Raw genomic sequence first — 16208 nt, forward strand, 5'->3', positions numbered from 1 at the left:
TTGCAATGTGGGTGCAGTGTTTTGTTAGTTTTTAAAGTTATCTCATAGTGTTAATTTCAAAAAATCATGAATAAGAGACAAGGGATGTTGCAAAACTTGTGTGTTTAAGTTGCGTATATTTTTTTAAAATTGAGATAATTTTTCATCACTAACAAAATGTTCAAATATTGTCAATGGTTCAGGTTTTGTTCGAAGAGTTCCCACTATTGCCGGTAAAAATCAAATCTGTTGTGCGGCCCTCCAAACGTAACCCAGTCGGTCTGAACATCTTCAATTTCTTCACATTCATGTTTGTCATCGTGGAATTAATCACTCAATTCGGAAGAATAATTGTCACTTTCGTCTTCACTTTCATTGCAAAGCAAGTGCATTCGCTCAATGTCACTGCTAAATGACTTTCTTTACTTACACTAACAAAGGATAGAGAAGGGTCCGCCTATTCAATACCATTAGCTTTTATATTGTCCTATATAACTGGGACTAGTTTCAATACCATTAGCTTTCATATTGTCCTATATAACTGGGACTAGTTTCAACCCCATATATATTGGGGGTCATCTTCAGCCACGCTCCAATTGAAATACGTGCTCACATATAACCAATAATAAAAGTAAACAAGACCCCCAGCCACGCTCCAATTGAAATACGTGCTCACATATAACCAATAATAAAAGTAAACAATCTGGTATGTCACAATTATCAACAAGTCAGACAGTTAAGCACAATGTACAGAGAGGACTATGCACAGTATGAAGCACCCGCAATGCCTTGCAGATGCATTAGACAGCCTATCCACCAACTGACACCATTTGACAGAGGCCGCATTGTGGGACTGCATGAGGCTGGTTGATTGTATTGTGCAATTACCAGGAATGTGGGCCATTCAGTTGTCACAGTGGCCCGAGGTTCGACTCAATGGGTACATCAGGACACCCAATAACGTTGTGCAGGTTTGGGTCGACCAAGAAACACCAACCCGAGCGAGGACCGTCGTATAGTGCACCAAGCATTGCAGGATCCCATGACTTCGTCACCTGCCATCTGCAAACATGAACTGGAAATTCTACAACATCCTGCAAGATCCCGCACAGTGTCTGAACGACTCGCATCAGCCGTATTGGGGTCCTAACACCCCATGTGTTAGGAGTGGAGCTTTGCCCGGAAGGCATGGACAGAGGACGCCTGGCATCACACCATGTTCAGTGATGAGTCCCGCTTCTCCATAACCTCCGATGACCATTGTGTGCGGGTTAGGTAGCGTCGAGGGCAGATCCTGCCCATATTGTGGAAAGACACACAAGTGTAATCCCTGGCATCACAGGATGTGTGTTCAGGTCACCTCTAATAGTGCTTCAGCAGACTTCGATGGCACAGTGATAGTAACAGACATTCTGCGTCCGCACGTCCTACTCCTTTTGCCACACCACCCTGGGACAATGTTCCAACAAGATAATGCACATGCACACACAGCACATGTATCTATAGATTGCCTACAGCATGCTGAGGTCCTTCTCTGACCAGCAAGATCCCCAGACCTCTCGACCAATGAATGCGTGTGGGATGACATTGGAAGGGGTATCCGTCCCAGTACCAACCTGTAGGATCTCGAGGGACGGCTGCAACAACTGTAGACAAACTTGCCTTAGGAGAGGATCCAAAGGCCGTCTGACACCATTCCGAACCGCATAAGGGCATGCATTGCGGCTGGCGGGGGTTACGACACCCTACTGACCTTGCGCCAACATTCCACCTGTAACTGCCCAAGGCCTTGTCTCTTTCATCCCAAACTGTAATCAGTTCAATAAAGGCACATGGTCTTTCAGCATATATATATATAGTTTCGTTCACTTTCAATCACTCCTTCTGGGTGCTGAACTTATTTTGTCATTTTTGCTGCTATATCACAATTACTTATGTGACTGGTACTTTACTTAATTCATATTTATTTAACCTCAGAACATATTATTGTAGTTTGTAATGGGAAGAATATTTTCCAATGTCCATACTACAAACCCAGGTGTCCAAGTTGCCTGATGTACTCTGTTTCACTGTAGAGAAAAAACTTATGCCGTTATTTTACACCAAACGACGATAACTACAAAATGAATTGAACCAATTTTGTGTATTGTTTGTTTGATGTACCTTTTAAATGTAAATGAACTGTAAATTAAATGTTTGTATATCTAAGATCCTTGAATAATTTACACACCGACTGAACAAGTGGCCGTGCGATTAGGGTCGCACAGCTGTGAGCTTGCATTTGGGAGATCGTGGGTTATTTCTTATAGTGTCAACACAGCCAGGACGAGAATCGAGCGGAAACTATACATACCATATTAAAGAATTTTATAACAGCTATACCATGCGTTCATGTCCTCTGTCGTTGTTTTCTCAAACTTTTAGCAGCTCGAGTTCACTCCTACACTCCATATTTCCAGCCTTGCTTCCAGCTGCTCAAGGCGCATGCTTTCAGAGTTTTGTTTACATCGTGCAAAGTTTTTAGACTATGTTTTTTTCTGCTATCTTGATTGGATCATTGAATGAAAGTGGAATTGTAGAGATTTTAGAAGAGATTTTTGATGACGGTGATTCAGAAGAAGAGGTAGATTATTCAGATCTAGACCCTGATTTCGAACTTCATGTTAGTGATGAAGGTATTTATAACCTATTCTATCATATTCCACCCAGGTATGATTTTGCACTTTGTAGTTTATTTAGCTAATATTTCATTATTTTCATATGAATGGAGATTCCTTTAGAACGAAGTAATGCAAGTGATGATAATTCAAAGGCAGGGACTGATTCACATCCGCCGGGTACTTTCGGTGATTTGGATTCACTTGTAAAGCCTGTGCAGATAAAGGAAAAGCGTAAAATGGGAAAGTAACACGAAGAGACATGCTGGTGGTGTCCAATGTGTTCTGTAGCACTTTGTGTCCCTGAATGCTTCAAACTATTCCACACTAAAGCTCGTTATGTGTAAGACTTAGTCAGACTTTTTCTTTGTTGTTGCAAAAGACATACCATTGGAAAATGTGTAATGTGAAAAGTATTCAATAGGTCTTACTGCAACTTTTTAATCTGTAGAATAGATCCTTTTAATTTTTTGATGTTATGTACGTGTTACAATTGCAACTTACCTACTTAAAAATGTTGGGTGCACACCAGTGGTAATATTTTAACTTAAAAAATATTAACAATATCATGACAATACAATATGCAACTGAAGACAATTACAATAAGGAAATAAAGATAAATGTAAGTAATTATATTAAAATTTAATGTCTGCTTTTCTTTCGTGCCAATTAGGCCCCTGTCAGGCAATTTTTTCTCAAATATTTGAAATTACACAAAATAATGCTATAAAGCACTGATTTCTAATTTCACTTTTAAAAATATTCAGTATAAATACATCATTCCATAAAATGAATACATTTAGTCAAAGTTTCCACCCAAAAACTTTTAAGGTGTGGTTTCTGGGTTCAGAAACAGGCAGCCACTTTAGTAGCTGGAGAAAATGGAGAAGATTGTTGAGAAGTATACTGTTTGTGTTGGAGGGCATTGAGAGATTGTGGAGGGGGAGATGCCAAATTATTAGAACTAGAGGGCTGTTGCATATGATGTGATACCAATACTTGTTGTGAGGTGGGTTGAATAGGGATGTTCTGTAAAGCATATGAATTTCAACATATTTCGAGAGGACAGCAGAATGAATGACAAATATGTGTTTCAGAGGACGAAATAACAGACTGTGCTAACGCAACCTGAGGGTTAATCTCCTGCAACCAGTTTTGGTGTAAGTGATTGTCAATTCTTTGGATTCTGATTAGGTGTTAAGGGTTTGCAAATGGTAGTCACTTGTGCTGCCAGAAGGGTTTATAGCAACATCAGAATAAATATAAACTGAATAGGTATCAGGCTCATGGCCCATAACATTGCCGAGTAGGCAGCCATGATCTTGAGCCAACCAATGGCAGAATGGCACTAAAGAAACACACCACTCTATAATCAAACTGATTTGATTCTTGAGGGACAAGCTGAGTGAAGAGTGATGAACAGCCACAATTAAATATCTGTTAGCTTCCTGTGTGAAGAAGTTCCAGTAATAAGCGCTGGGTGAGGAGTGATCCGTCCAGCATGTTTACACCCTTACAAAACTACTTATTCTTTACTTGATACTAATGCTTATCTTCCAAATGCCGAAAGCTTTATTCATTAGAATGTCCTTGTTCAGCACTCAGATCAATGATTCTAGTATGATATGTATATAAGTATGAAGTACCTGTAAAACTGTTAGATTTGCTTCCTGTGATAAAGTCAGTTTCTCAGCATCACTAGGATAGGCATTATACCGATGTTCATATAACCATCTCTTCAGAATCTTCACAGAATGTTTTGGCAAATTGCCACGTCGTTTTCTTACGGCATGACTCGAATGACTTCCAGGCTGTTTGCCAGGCCGCCCTCCGGACAAACCCGAGTCATGTTCGCCTTCCGAGCCAGAATCTTGTTCGTCTGTGCTGCTTGACGAGGGGAAGCGCTCCCGAGCTGCAACATATCAATAAGTAAATTATAACATATGAAGGTAATCCACTGGGATTGGGGGAGATTATCTCATTCAAATAAGAGAAAGAAATATAAAATGAAAAATACAAAATATTCCCTCCTCTAAAATAATTAGAAAACAAAATAATTATGGATATTCCTGTAAAAAATGTTGCAGTTAATGAACAGTTATGGAATCAAAAAGGAATCCTTTCAAAGTAATACAAATATAATATAACTTGTATGTTTTTCAGCCTGTTGAAATACAAAATGTGAAACTAAATACACTATAACATACCTGTAATAAATGACTATTATAAGTGGAATGACATATGTAGCTCTATAAGAACATTGTGATGACAATTATAAGTGATTGAGGTCCTACTTTATTTAGTTGACCCACACTTGATCCTCCGTCATGTAATCCTAAGCTGTCTCAGGTAGTCCAACCTCTTTACGAGGACAATCATTTTAATCTAGCTCTGACTATAGTTACAGGCTCCAAAGTTCCAGGATTAAAAATGTAATGTAAACATTGCATAATATAGTATTGAAAAGGTGGACCATTACGACTTAAGTTTAGTTATTATTGTGATCACAATTCAATACGGATCAAAACCATGAAGTTTATATCCTATGACTACAAAAGATTGGCGTTAAATCAATTCCTTTCTGATTTTCTCTCCTGAGCTTTCTTATGCAGCAAAAATGTTCAGCTCTCTATATTCTATTCATATCTGTCAATCATCCGTTACAGTACTGTCGAGATATCAAAAACGACTTGCACTCTTATTATAGTGCCAACAAATATGGCATTTGATTGTATGTTATGTCCATTGATGGACAATGGCTGTTTTGGATCCAATAATTTTGGGGTGAAATTGTTTTAACGTATCATTCCAGTTGTTCAACTTCTCTTCTGCTTGCAGCTCTGGTTGGCCCCACATTATCATATCACCTGCTAAGGCAAGAGTCTTTAACTCCTTGTTAGAGAGTTATGCAACTCATTTCCTTATTTCATCCATTAGAGTGACAAATTAACAAGGTAGCTAGTACAGGGTATCTCTTCTTGCCTGAAACATTTCTAAATGGGCCCATAGACGTGCAATATTATTGCGCAAAATGGATTGTACAATATATTGTTAGCTGCATATAGACGTACAATATTATTGCACAAAAATAGAGTTTGTGCAATAAATAGAATCGTGTGGAGATAATATTGATAGTTGTGCAATATATTGTGCAAAGCGGTCATAGATGTACAATATGCGTTGCAATATATAGTCAATCCATGCCGGTATTATATTTGGTGATTATATTGAGTGACACTTATCTTTGCTGCGTTTTGATCGCCGTGGGCGTAAGTGCCAAAAAGAAGCAGAAACGGAAAAGAAGCATAAGGGCGAAACAGTGGTTTCTAGACAGAGAAAAGTACACTCATGAAAATTTACTCAATAAACTCAGAAAATGGGAACCAAATGATTTTCGAAACTTTCTGCGCATGAATGGTGAATTGTATGATGAACTCCTCGCTTTGCTCTTAACGTCCCATAGAGCCGGAAGGCCATGGTACACTTTGATAAACTCCAAAATAAACTTTTTCTCCTCCTTTTTGCCTACCATCACGATACCTTCTCCAACGCTTGTTGATACCAACTGGCGGGAGGACGGGGTGCAATATTGCCAACACACAGCACAGTATTTTGTGATTTGCGCAATATATTTCAAACTTTCTTGATTTCGTACAATATATTGCACAACCCTTCAATATTAAATACACAGTATCAATTTTATTGCACAAACCCCGATATTGCGCAATAATATTGCACATCTATGGGCCCCTTAATCATCCTTCACAGTGCTGACTTTATTCATACCAATAGCTTTGTATACTATCATAAACCCTTGGCACATACAGCATGCTACGCTGCCTCTTATGTCAGACAGCTCCTCACTTGCTCCAGCCCTCGATCTGGTCTGGAATCAAACCCAGATCATCTAGCTAAATGGCAGACACTGTACTTCCACTCTCTCATAATCTTCTTCTTCATCATCATCATCATCATCATCATCATCATCATCATCTGAGGTTCTGCTTCAAGAGAGAAGCAAGTTGTAGATAAGAGAAAGTGAGAACTGGAGCAAAGTGGTCCACAAAGATGCAGTACTGGAAATCCATAAAGGCTGACAAGTGTTAACCATGGCCCTAAGTGACCACAATGATGTGTTATACTTAAGGCTCAAATATTTTCTTTAAAGAGGAAGACCAAGAAAATGATGGTTAGACTCTGTTTCTACTGATTTGAAGGTAAGAGGAATAGAACTAAATGAGACCACAGAACTAGTTACAAACAGTGGATTGTGGCAGAGATCAGGAAAAACGAGGCTTGTAGACTGAACGCTGAAAGGCATAACGGTCTATAATAAAGATGTAACTACATATTTTTGCAGCTTTTATAATTAAATATTCTGATGTACTTATCCATTAGTACATACGTTCTCTATTCGGCGGATTGTTCTACTTCTTACATGTATCCTATCCACATTTTCGATCCTTGGAAGTTCCAGCAAATACAGTAGAGACAATATGTGACACTCAACGAGATATCGAGGGACAGCTATTAGAGCTCTCTCTAGCGGGTAAACCTGAGAACAACCGATTCTGTCATAAGAGCACGTGTATTTGGGTGAGAAGTTTTTGGTGTTATTTATGCGTTTTCAGTGAGTTGACATAATTAAATAGTAGCGTGTGTCATTCCTTTGTATCTCCTCTCAACATGAGGGAAAGGTATGTGCTGTGCTTGGCTGCAGTAACTATGAAGTAGAGAAGAACGCGCGGTTTTTCTTTCGCTTCCGTCGTGACAAGAAAACGTAAGGAATATTGTGTTTGTATATATATATATATATATATATATATATATATGATCTTCCAGTGACAGAGATTTTTATAGTACCTCATAATTTTCTGACCTACTTGACCCATATTTTAACTGGCTTAAAATATAATATGCATATTTTATTGTATAGAGCAGCAGATAACCTTCAATACCGATGTGTTGTTGCAGGTGGGATCTGTGGGTTTTGAAATGTCACAGAATTATTTCGATAATGTGTACAAGAAAGAAGGGACAGTACGCTTACATAAGAATTATAAGATCTGTTCAGATCATTTCCAGGTCAGCGACTTTAGAAATCCTCGACTATACAGCCAAGGGTATGTTACATTTTTACTCTAATTGTACGTAAATATTCCTCAAAGCATCACTATCGACAACATTTTCATACTTTTCTTTCTTTTATCCCTCTTCTCAGATTAAAGCCGGGATTTTATAGATTTTCTTTCTGTTAGTAGGCTTCATGTTAAGAGGAAAATTGTCCAGCTTTTAAATGTTAATTCATTGCATCGTGTGTAAGGAATGTGCCGATATTTTTATTGACAAGTGTCTTAATGTGATGATACAATGTTTTTAAATGAGAAAAAAGACAAATCTAACCGTAAAAGTTCAGGCAGGAATGCTAAAGCAAAAAAAGTAATGCATAAATGAAAGATCAAGCCATTTCACACCTTGTTTATATGTCTAATTTCAGTCTTTAAATAACCTCTTAAATAATTCCTCATTCATTTATCCAGAATTGCTTTAGCAACTTCGAAGTTAATATCTCAATAATACTTTCTTTCTAGACGTAATTTATTTATTCATTTTCGTATAGCATTTCCATTGATATTTGAATTTAGCGCGACTTTTCAGGTCAAGTCACTAGGAGCGCCATCGTCGAATTGTCTCCCATTTTAACAAGGCTAAATCCGTAAGTGTCGCGTATTGTCTCTACTGTTTTTGGTTCCAGGCTTCTGTTTCGCCAGTGCACCCTTGTCTCTCTATTCTACTTTAATACAGGAATTCTCTGGCCATTAAGGACAGCGGGTGGCTGGAGCCGGCCGAGTCTCATTAAGCCTACTCTGTCCCTCCACTAGTCCATACCATAACACGAAATGTTAGCTGAAATTACAGTGGTAAGCAAAACTTATAGGAGACTGGCAGTGTGGAGTTCTCATTTTAACGAATACTATGCGTCCCAAAAGTGTGGAAGAGCGCTACCGGTACTCTTACAAGTTTTGTGCGGCAGTTTGGAGACGTTTTTTTTAAAACTAACGAAACTGCATTATTGAATTTACAAAACATAATGCGACAGCAAGACACGTGATACGTGCATCGATAAATAAGCCGACAATGTTTGCTTCTCGAAATACAAGATGTGAGGCCTAGTCCAGGTCTCACATGATATTTTTGATATTAGTCACGCATTTCCTGCGGTTGATTAACCACTTATGAACTGCAGCATCCACTGCTACGTGAAACGTTGAGAAGTTCGTCAAACTTCTCCCCGGCGAGTCAACCTGCGTAAGTACTAGTTACCAAAACTTTACTGAGACAGTACACAGAATTCGTGGTAAAATTGGCGACAACGCAGTACGGATTATAACGGACGAAACGACCGACTACTGGATTCGGGAACTGCGGCAATCGCCGGCCTGTCATGTGGGAAGTAAGTCTGACGAAACATTTGTGCTATGGACTGGTTTATTCAAGCAAATGGAAGTTTCGGCTATAGTTTAGAGTAACCGGGGGCGGGGTATAATTATTACAGTACAAATTTAAGAACATACGGTACATTGGGAACTTAATCACATACTTCTTGAAAGTTTGCTATTTGCTTTACGTCGCACCGACACAGATAGGTCTTATGGCGACAATGGGACAGGAAAGGCCTAGGAATGGGAAAGAAGCGTCCGTGGTCTTAATTAAGGTACACCCCCAGCATTTGCCTGGTGCGAAAATTGGAAACCACGGAAAACCATCTTCAGGGCTGCCGACAGTGGGGTTCGAACCCACTATCTCCCGGATGCGAGCTCACAGCTGTGCGCCCCTAACCGCACGGCCAACTCGCCCGGTTCTTGAAAGTTAGCACATAATTGTCCGAGCCTTTGTTATAATAAACTGCACTATGTAGCCATGTCCAAGGCTAAAAATTGATAGCAATACACCAAGACCCGTACGCCATTTATATCAGCGCCAGAACATACACAAACTGGTCTGTTCCCAGGACTGACAGTGATCTACCCATTCACTCCATTTGCCATTTTGGGAGGGTGGAGCGGCGACCACAGGACCCTAGCTGAGCCTGGCATTAGGTTTGCGATGTCAATGCATTTTTCATGGCATTCCATTTGCATTCTTTGAACCTTTACAGAGTTAAATGGGTCTGATTACACTTCCCTATAACACACATATTCTTACCACCGTCATAGTCTTGCGTCTGTACAACATTCATGATAACCTGGACCTATCAGAATCGGGGTTTGTTTAAATATTATTAATCCTTCAATTTTCGCTCTGGAATTTCTTACCGGGATTATTTACTGTGGTAAGTGGGTCTATTGATTCATCAAGAAGGTAAAGAAGTCGGAGGGATGGTAGAGCGATGAAAATAAGTGTAATTGCAGGGAGAATTGTTCAAATTACTTCAATTGTGTGTCCTTCGAGTAAATAACGATGTGTGAATTTATTAAATAATAAACTTCCTATGATATAAGCTACTAGAATAGTAATTATCAATAAAATAAAAAGTGTATGATCATGAAAAAATTAATTGTTCTATTAAAGGGGAAACTGTTCACACGCAAACACCTGACACTCGCTAGGTTCTTACATTCTACATTAGAGAATTTGAAGTCAAAAGGACATACATTTTACTTTACTTCAGAAGACATCAACAGGATATGGGTAATGTGGAACAATACAAGAAAAGGTAATTTCCTAGGTTTTCGTACATCAATGGGAATCAGAGAATATTTGAAGAACATAAAAAATCTCTATATAAAGAATATGATCGATGTCCAGTTGACCTAAATTGATCATAAGTTACATTGAAAGTCCAAGTCTCCCGCCTGTAAGCGGGTTACATGTTCCCCAGCACAGACGGCATTCCTCACCAATTGAACTCAATGCTACGGGCAGTGCTATACTAGCGCTCCTGTCCTGCTTCTCCACGCTACTTGCTAATTTCGGCGACCAAGCTATTTCAAGGGACACTCCTCCTTCTCTGGAAAAGGTTACACGTCACTAAATACCAATTGTCAACATTCATGCATTCTTCGTTTTGACATTTAAAGCGAACAGTATCGCATTAACCAAATGCTTATTTCTGACCGCTCGCTCGACCTACTTGTGCGGTAGAAAACATTTCATGGACTATCCTGAGACAAGTAGAACTATCCTGGCTCATTTCATACTTCGCAACCTTTATATAACTATGTGCATGCATGGGCGTAGGACTTCACAAAACTTGCTCGAGTGCACGAAAATGTATGAGTAGATTCGGGACCCACTTACACATCGATCAGAAAATCAAGGAAGAAGTGCTACATTATTCTAAAAAGTGTTCAATAACAGAAATGTATTGATTTTTTTTTTCATGAATGATAATCTGTCGGCTTTGCTCGTTCTAACTATGCTATTTCTACTTTTGTGAAATGGTAATAAAGTAATATTGCATCTTCCTAATGCCAAATTATCTTCACCAGGACTACCATTCTGGATGCAATTTGAAAGCCTGAATAATACAACGCGCAGGCGCCATCATAGCTGCACCGAACCAATCACGCTTGCAGCTAGAGCCGGTCATCCAACAAGCGCATAATCCTCCTTTGGATTTGCCAAACACTACGCTACGCCTTTTTTGAACACGCTCTGGACTTATTTACTTTTTGTGCATCAGACAGGTGCAAACCCACACGAGTACATTAAATTAAAAAAAAGGTCAGCTTAAAATTATATTAACTCCTATGAACGAAAGTTCACATATGAACTAATTATACATTTTTCTTCAATACCATAATACCGACAATCAAAAACAATATTGCAAATATTCATTTTTCATAAACGTGTTGGTCAAATTGTGACCGCAGTTATCAGTAAAGCTAGGAATTTGTCAGAATGCAAACTAGTATCAAGATTACTAGTAGTTATCCCCTTATTCACTGTACGTTAGCGTGTAGAGAGTTTCAGAACCCCAATTATGTACGCGCGTAGAATTCCTGCCCCTCAAGCTGAGGCCCTTTAAGCAGTTTATATAGACACTATCAAATGTGTATAATATGTATTGACTTAACTAGTTGTCCGCCTCTGTAGCGAAATTTGAAAAGTGGTATGAGGGCTGGAACGGGGTCCACTCAGCCTCGGGAGGTCAACTGAGTAGAGGTGGGTTCGATTCCCACCTCAGCCATCCTCGAAGTGGTTTTCCGTGGTTTCCCACTTCTCCTCCAGGCAAATGCCGGGATGGTACCTAACATAACGCCACGGCCGCTTCCTTCCCTCTTCCTTGCCTATCCCTTCCAATCTTCCCATCCCTCCACAAGGCCCCTGTTCAGCATAGCAGGTGAGGCTGCCTGGGCGAGGTACTGGTCATTCTCCCCAGTTGTATCCCCGATCAAGAGTCTGAAGCTCCAGGACACTGCCCTTGAGGCGGTAGAGGTGGGATCCCTCGCTGTGTCCGAGGGAAAAGCCGACCCTGGAGTGTAAACAGATGATGATGATGATGATTAGTTGCCGTCCTCGGGGGCCAGAAATTTAAGAATGGCAGGAGGGCTGGTATGTGATTGAAATGGCTCATGCAGCTCACCTCCAATGGGGGTGTGCCTGAAAGAGCTGCACCACCTCGGGATGAGGACACGAGTTTACTTACTTAACTAGTTCAATTATCTCCTGAACAATGTACTGAAAGAGCCACCACTTTGTTATCGACCTCAATTCTATGAAGTTAGAACTCTCCAGCTGCAATACAGTTGACTGAATTTTTATAAAGTTCTGGTGTAAATTTATGCCTCGTTTCAGTCAAAAGAACGTCCTTAATGTACTTAAAATATCATTTCCACTTGTGACAGCTCTAATGCAGTAGCCGGAGAATTTCCTTGAACCGATCTCTCACTTAAAGGGAAGACGATTGTCCTCTTAATGAAAACGAATCCTCTGGGCCGTTTTTCTTGGCTAAACCAGGGTCACTATCTCATCGTCAGGTAGCTCCTCAATTGTCAAGGCGTAGGTCTGTTACTCTGCCGAACAACAAGATGAATTGAAGCAGAAAATAAAAGCAATAATTAGGTGTTTAAATAGACATTATCACAAAATATGTGTTAACGGTCAAAACAGGCACTTTTAAGAACTAAGAAATGCCTTTTATTAGTCATAAATTGACTCTTCATGTTTAGCAGCAACAGGAAACAGACTTATTTCAGTTATCACACACTCATGAACTCAACTTCTATTAGGCATAAACCTTCCGACGACATTTTCATCGAAGGTTTTATCTTGACCTTGCGCCACTAGGGCTTAACTTATGCATACCATGAGATTCAGGAGCCACGAGATGACTATGTGGCTGTGGGGAAATGCTATAGCAGTGTATGTGAAAGTGAGATCTCGTATCCCACCACTGTAACAACTTCAGCCTACTACACACCTGTCCACAGCTTAAAAAAAACTAATTTCATGTTAATTAACGGAAAGCGTTGATCGGGAACACAAATACAACATCGCGTTTACGCGTAAGCCTTGCTTCCAAAGAACAGCAACGACCGAGCTCTTATTCTAGCAAAGTTACAGTTACAAATCTTTCGATCCACACTCCTTGAACCTATCTCTCACTTACAGGTAAGACGATTGTGCTCTTAATGAAAATGAAATAATAAAAATAATATGCTCAGAAATATCCCAACGAATGTAATGGTGTTTCCATTTACTAACCACGTAATCATAAATCGCAAGTCGTAGTATACCCATCAATATCTGCACTAAGAATGTTTTCTTCTACAAAAATCAACCTTTACTGCATTCTCATCTGAATTCGGACCCGTTACCAAATTCCCCGCATCAAAAATCCCATCCGTACGTAGGCCATCAGTTAATTTAAGTATCATCCCCTCCCCCAACGGCTCAACAGCCCAGAGAGGCCTTGGCCTATCAAGCGACCGCTGCTCAGGTCGAAGGTCGGTAGATTACGCAGTGACGTATGGTCACAGCACGACGAATCCTCAGAGGCGTTTTTCTTAGCTAGCCCAGGGTCACTATCCGTCAACTAGCTCCTCAATTGTAAAGGCGTAGGCTGAGCGGACCTCGACCCAGTCCTCAGATCCAGAAATATAATCTCTGACATGGTTGGGAAAAGAATCCGGGGTCTCCGGGTGAGAGGCCCTAGATCGCAGGACCGGCAATCACCCCCCCACCCCCCACCCCCGAGAAAAATTTCGAGTCAAGTCCAAAGCATGCTCCTTCCTTCTCGATAATGACACCCCTTATCCCTCTAGCAATCTATTCGAAAGTATATCATATTACTCAACAAAATTTGCACACAACCTGTAAGTTCTTTGATAAAACAGGTAGAACTCCATAAGCTACACCGCAAGGATTATTACATAAAATCTTACTTTAAATGCTGCTCATTCTTGTAGCTTGTTTCTCACGCAGCTGTTGCTTTTCAGTGTAGTTTTTCCCGAAGCAGCCTTCCCATTGTGATAACATTTTCGTCTTCTGAACCATAAGCGATTCCAGTGCAGATGTGCTTAATGTAGGCCTCATTTTTCCCGCAATCTTTCTGAGCTCCTTCATTCACAATTTTACAACGCTTATGGGTAGCAAAAGGAAGTCACGATCGAATAAGTATCGTTGCCAACTCACAAGCATTGAAACGACGACTATTTCGGAGAAAGGCTCGAAAGGATTGAACATTTTCCTTCTCTTCTCTTTTTCCGTAGAAAATTATTTTTTCGTGATAATGTCAGCTTTTCCGTAATAATTTCTCCTTTGACCGTAATTCCGTAATCGTGAGGTGAAATCCTTAATAATTACGGACAATCCGTAATAGTTGGAACCTCTGCATTGTGTTACCAAGCTTCATTTTCAAGATATTTGTTATACGCCAAATACGAGTCTCCCTATCATGCTGAAGAGCAGTTTGTTCTCTAGGAACTTGCCAGAGGCAAAATGCTTGATAAGAAGTATCAGCTACTACTAAGTAAGCATTAAGTGACACTTGAGGCGAAAAGGAAATCTCGGGCTATCATCAGCAGCACAATAAAGCTGATGTATTTGGATTACAGGCGACTGGCACGCACTACTTTCCGATGAAAGGTGACTTACTGCACATTTGCACAGAAGAATGAGCCAAACATGAAACCGACACCAAAAAAAAATAACTATCGTCCACGTAATCAATATGTTTGCTGTAAATTTGCAAATTAAACAACGAAAGGCTAAAAGCCCTACAGTTTTAACAATAAATAAGAACCAAAAAGATGTGATATTTACGGCATGAAATTGCTGAAATGATGGAACCTAACCTGAACGATGGCACCTTTTAGTCCAGTAAGGAAAACAAGTAAAGGTACTCCATTATATCAGAAACAGGATTTCATCCCCAGACCACCAGACGTGCACAGGTGCCCAGTCAGGCGAACTTTCTTCTTCTACAGAACAATACAATTTTATTATTTCTTCTGGAAAAATTGATGCGAGATGAATGTGCAGGATATTTACCACTGGTCATCAAAAAATACACTTTACTACCTACTACTCATTCAGCATGCTCTAAAGTAATAAAGGGAGAACTACAATCTCATACAGATTTCGAGGCTTATAATGTTCTTTAGTGGCTATCGAGTATAACAAGTCAACTGGTAGAACTCTGGTCATGGAATGATTTAGAGCCGCAGGAATCGGCCTCGTTAAACAACCGATACGCTTCCGGAAGTGGTCACCTTTCACTGATATGCACAAACGGAACTAGGGAATACACGGTGATTATGAAGTGTGTAAGTCTTTAAAGGAAAGGATGGCAACAAAATATTAATTAGTGATTCTCGAACCACTCCATCAAGAATTGTTGAAATAACTAGAAACACTAGTGGTCCTAAGTCAGCAGTACTCCATGTAACTAAAATTCCATTAAATTATTTTATACATAAACAGAGAGATAAAACTGAAAATACGTATTTTTAAACCATATGCATGTAATTAATGTTGGCAATGATGCTAATGTCATTTTACTTTCCTAGTCAACGACTGACACTGGAATACGGAAGGTAACGGCCAAGGCCTTTACGCACAGCTCCAGCAACTGTCTGCCTGGTGTGCAAATGAAACTACGGGAAAATTCCTCCAGACTGCCGCGATAGGGCTCGAACCCACCATCCACCGAATGCAAGCTTACAGCCACACTATAACGTTGTTCTTCAGAATAGACCACTACCTATTCAAAACTAAAGTACTATAAAGTCACATCAGAGAGAGTTCAAACGTTTCAGTTGTGTGGTTCAAATTCATGCCACAGTGACTTACCAGGAAAATTCCTAGCAGATTTTCCACACACCCACTTTCGGCAAATATTGGGCTCTGTGGCCTCCTTTCAAGACCCTATCTAGGCCTCGAGAATTAGTTATTCAGACTTCAAGGAACAATACAATTATTTCGACAAGTTCCAAATCAACAAATTAGAGAGGCCGATATTCAGTAGTGTCCCTATACTAAGAAAAAATAATGTGGTGCCACTCTTACTACCCTGATAATCTTAGAAGACACTGTAGTGTATTCTTTTTTCCTGAACGGGATTCT

General features: G+C 39.9%; 1 protein-coding gene across 4 annotated transcripts in view; it reads right to left on the reverse strand.

Annotated features, from left to right (window-relative positions):
• The window catches only part of LOC136874184 (homeobox protein TGIF2), a 583995-nt gene that overhangs the window by 17383 nt on the left and 550404 nt on the right, over positions 1-16208 (reverse strand). For all 4 annotated transcript variants that reach the window (XM_067147779.2, XM_067147777.2, XM_067147780.2 and 1 more), the window contains one exon: positions 4283-4548. In XM_067147779.2, coding sequence (XP_067003880.1) covers positions 4283-4548 — 266 coding nt within the window. The remainder of the gene's footprint in view (positions 1-4282; positions 4549-16208) is intronic.

Source organism: Anabrus simplex, chromosome 5 (assembly GCF_040414725.1).
Source record: "Anabrus simplex isolate iqAnaSimp1 chromosome 5, ASM4041472v1, whole genome shotgun sequence".
In the NCBI taxonomy this organism is placed as follows: domain Eukaryota; kingdom Metazoa; phylum Arthropoda; class Insecta; order Orthoptera; family Tettigoniidae; genus Anabrus; species Anabrus simplex.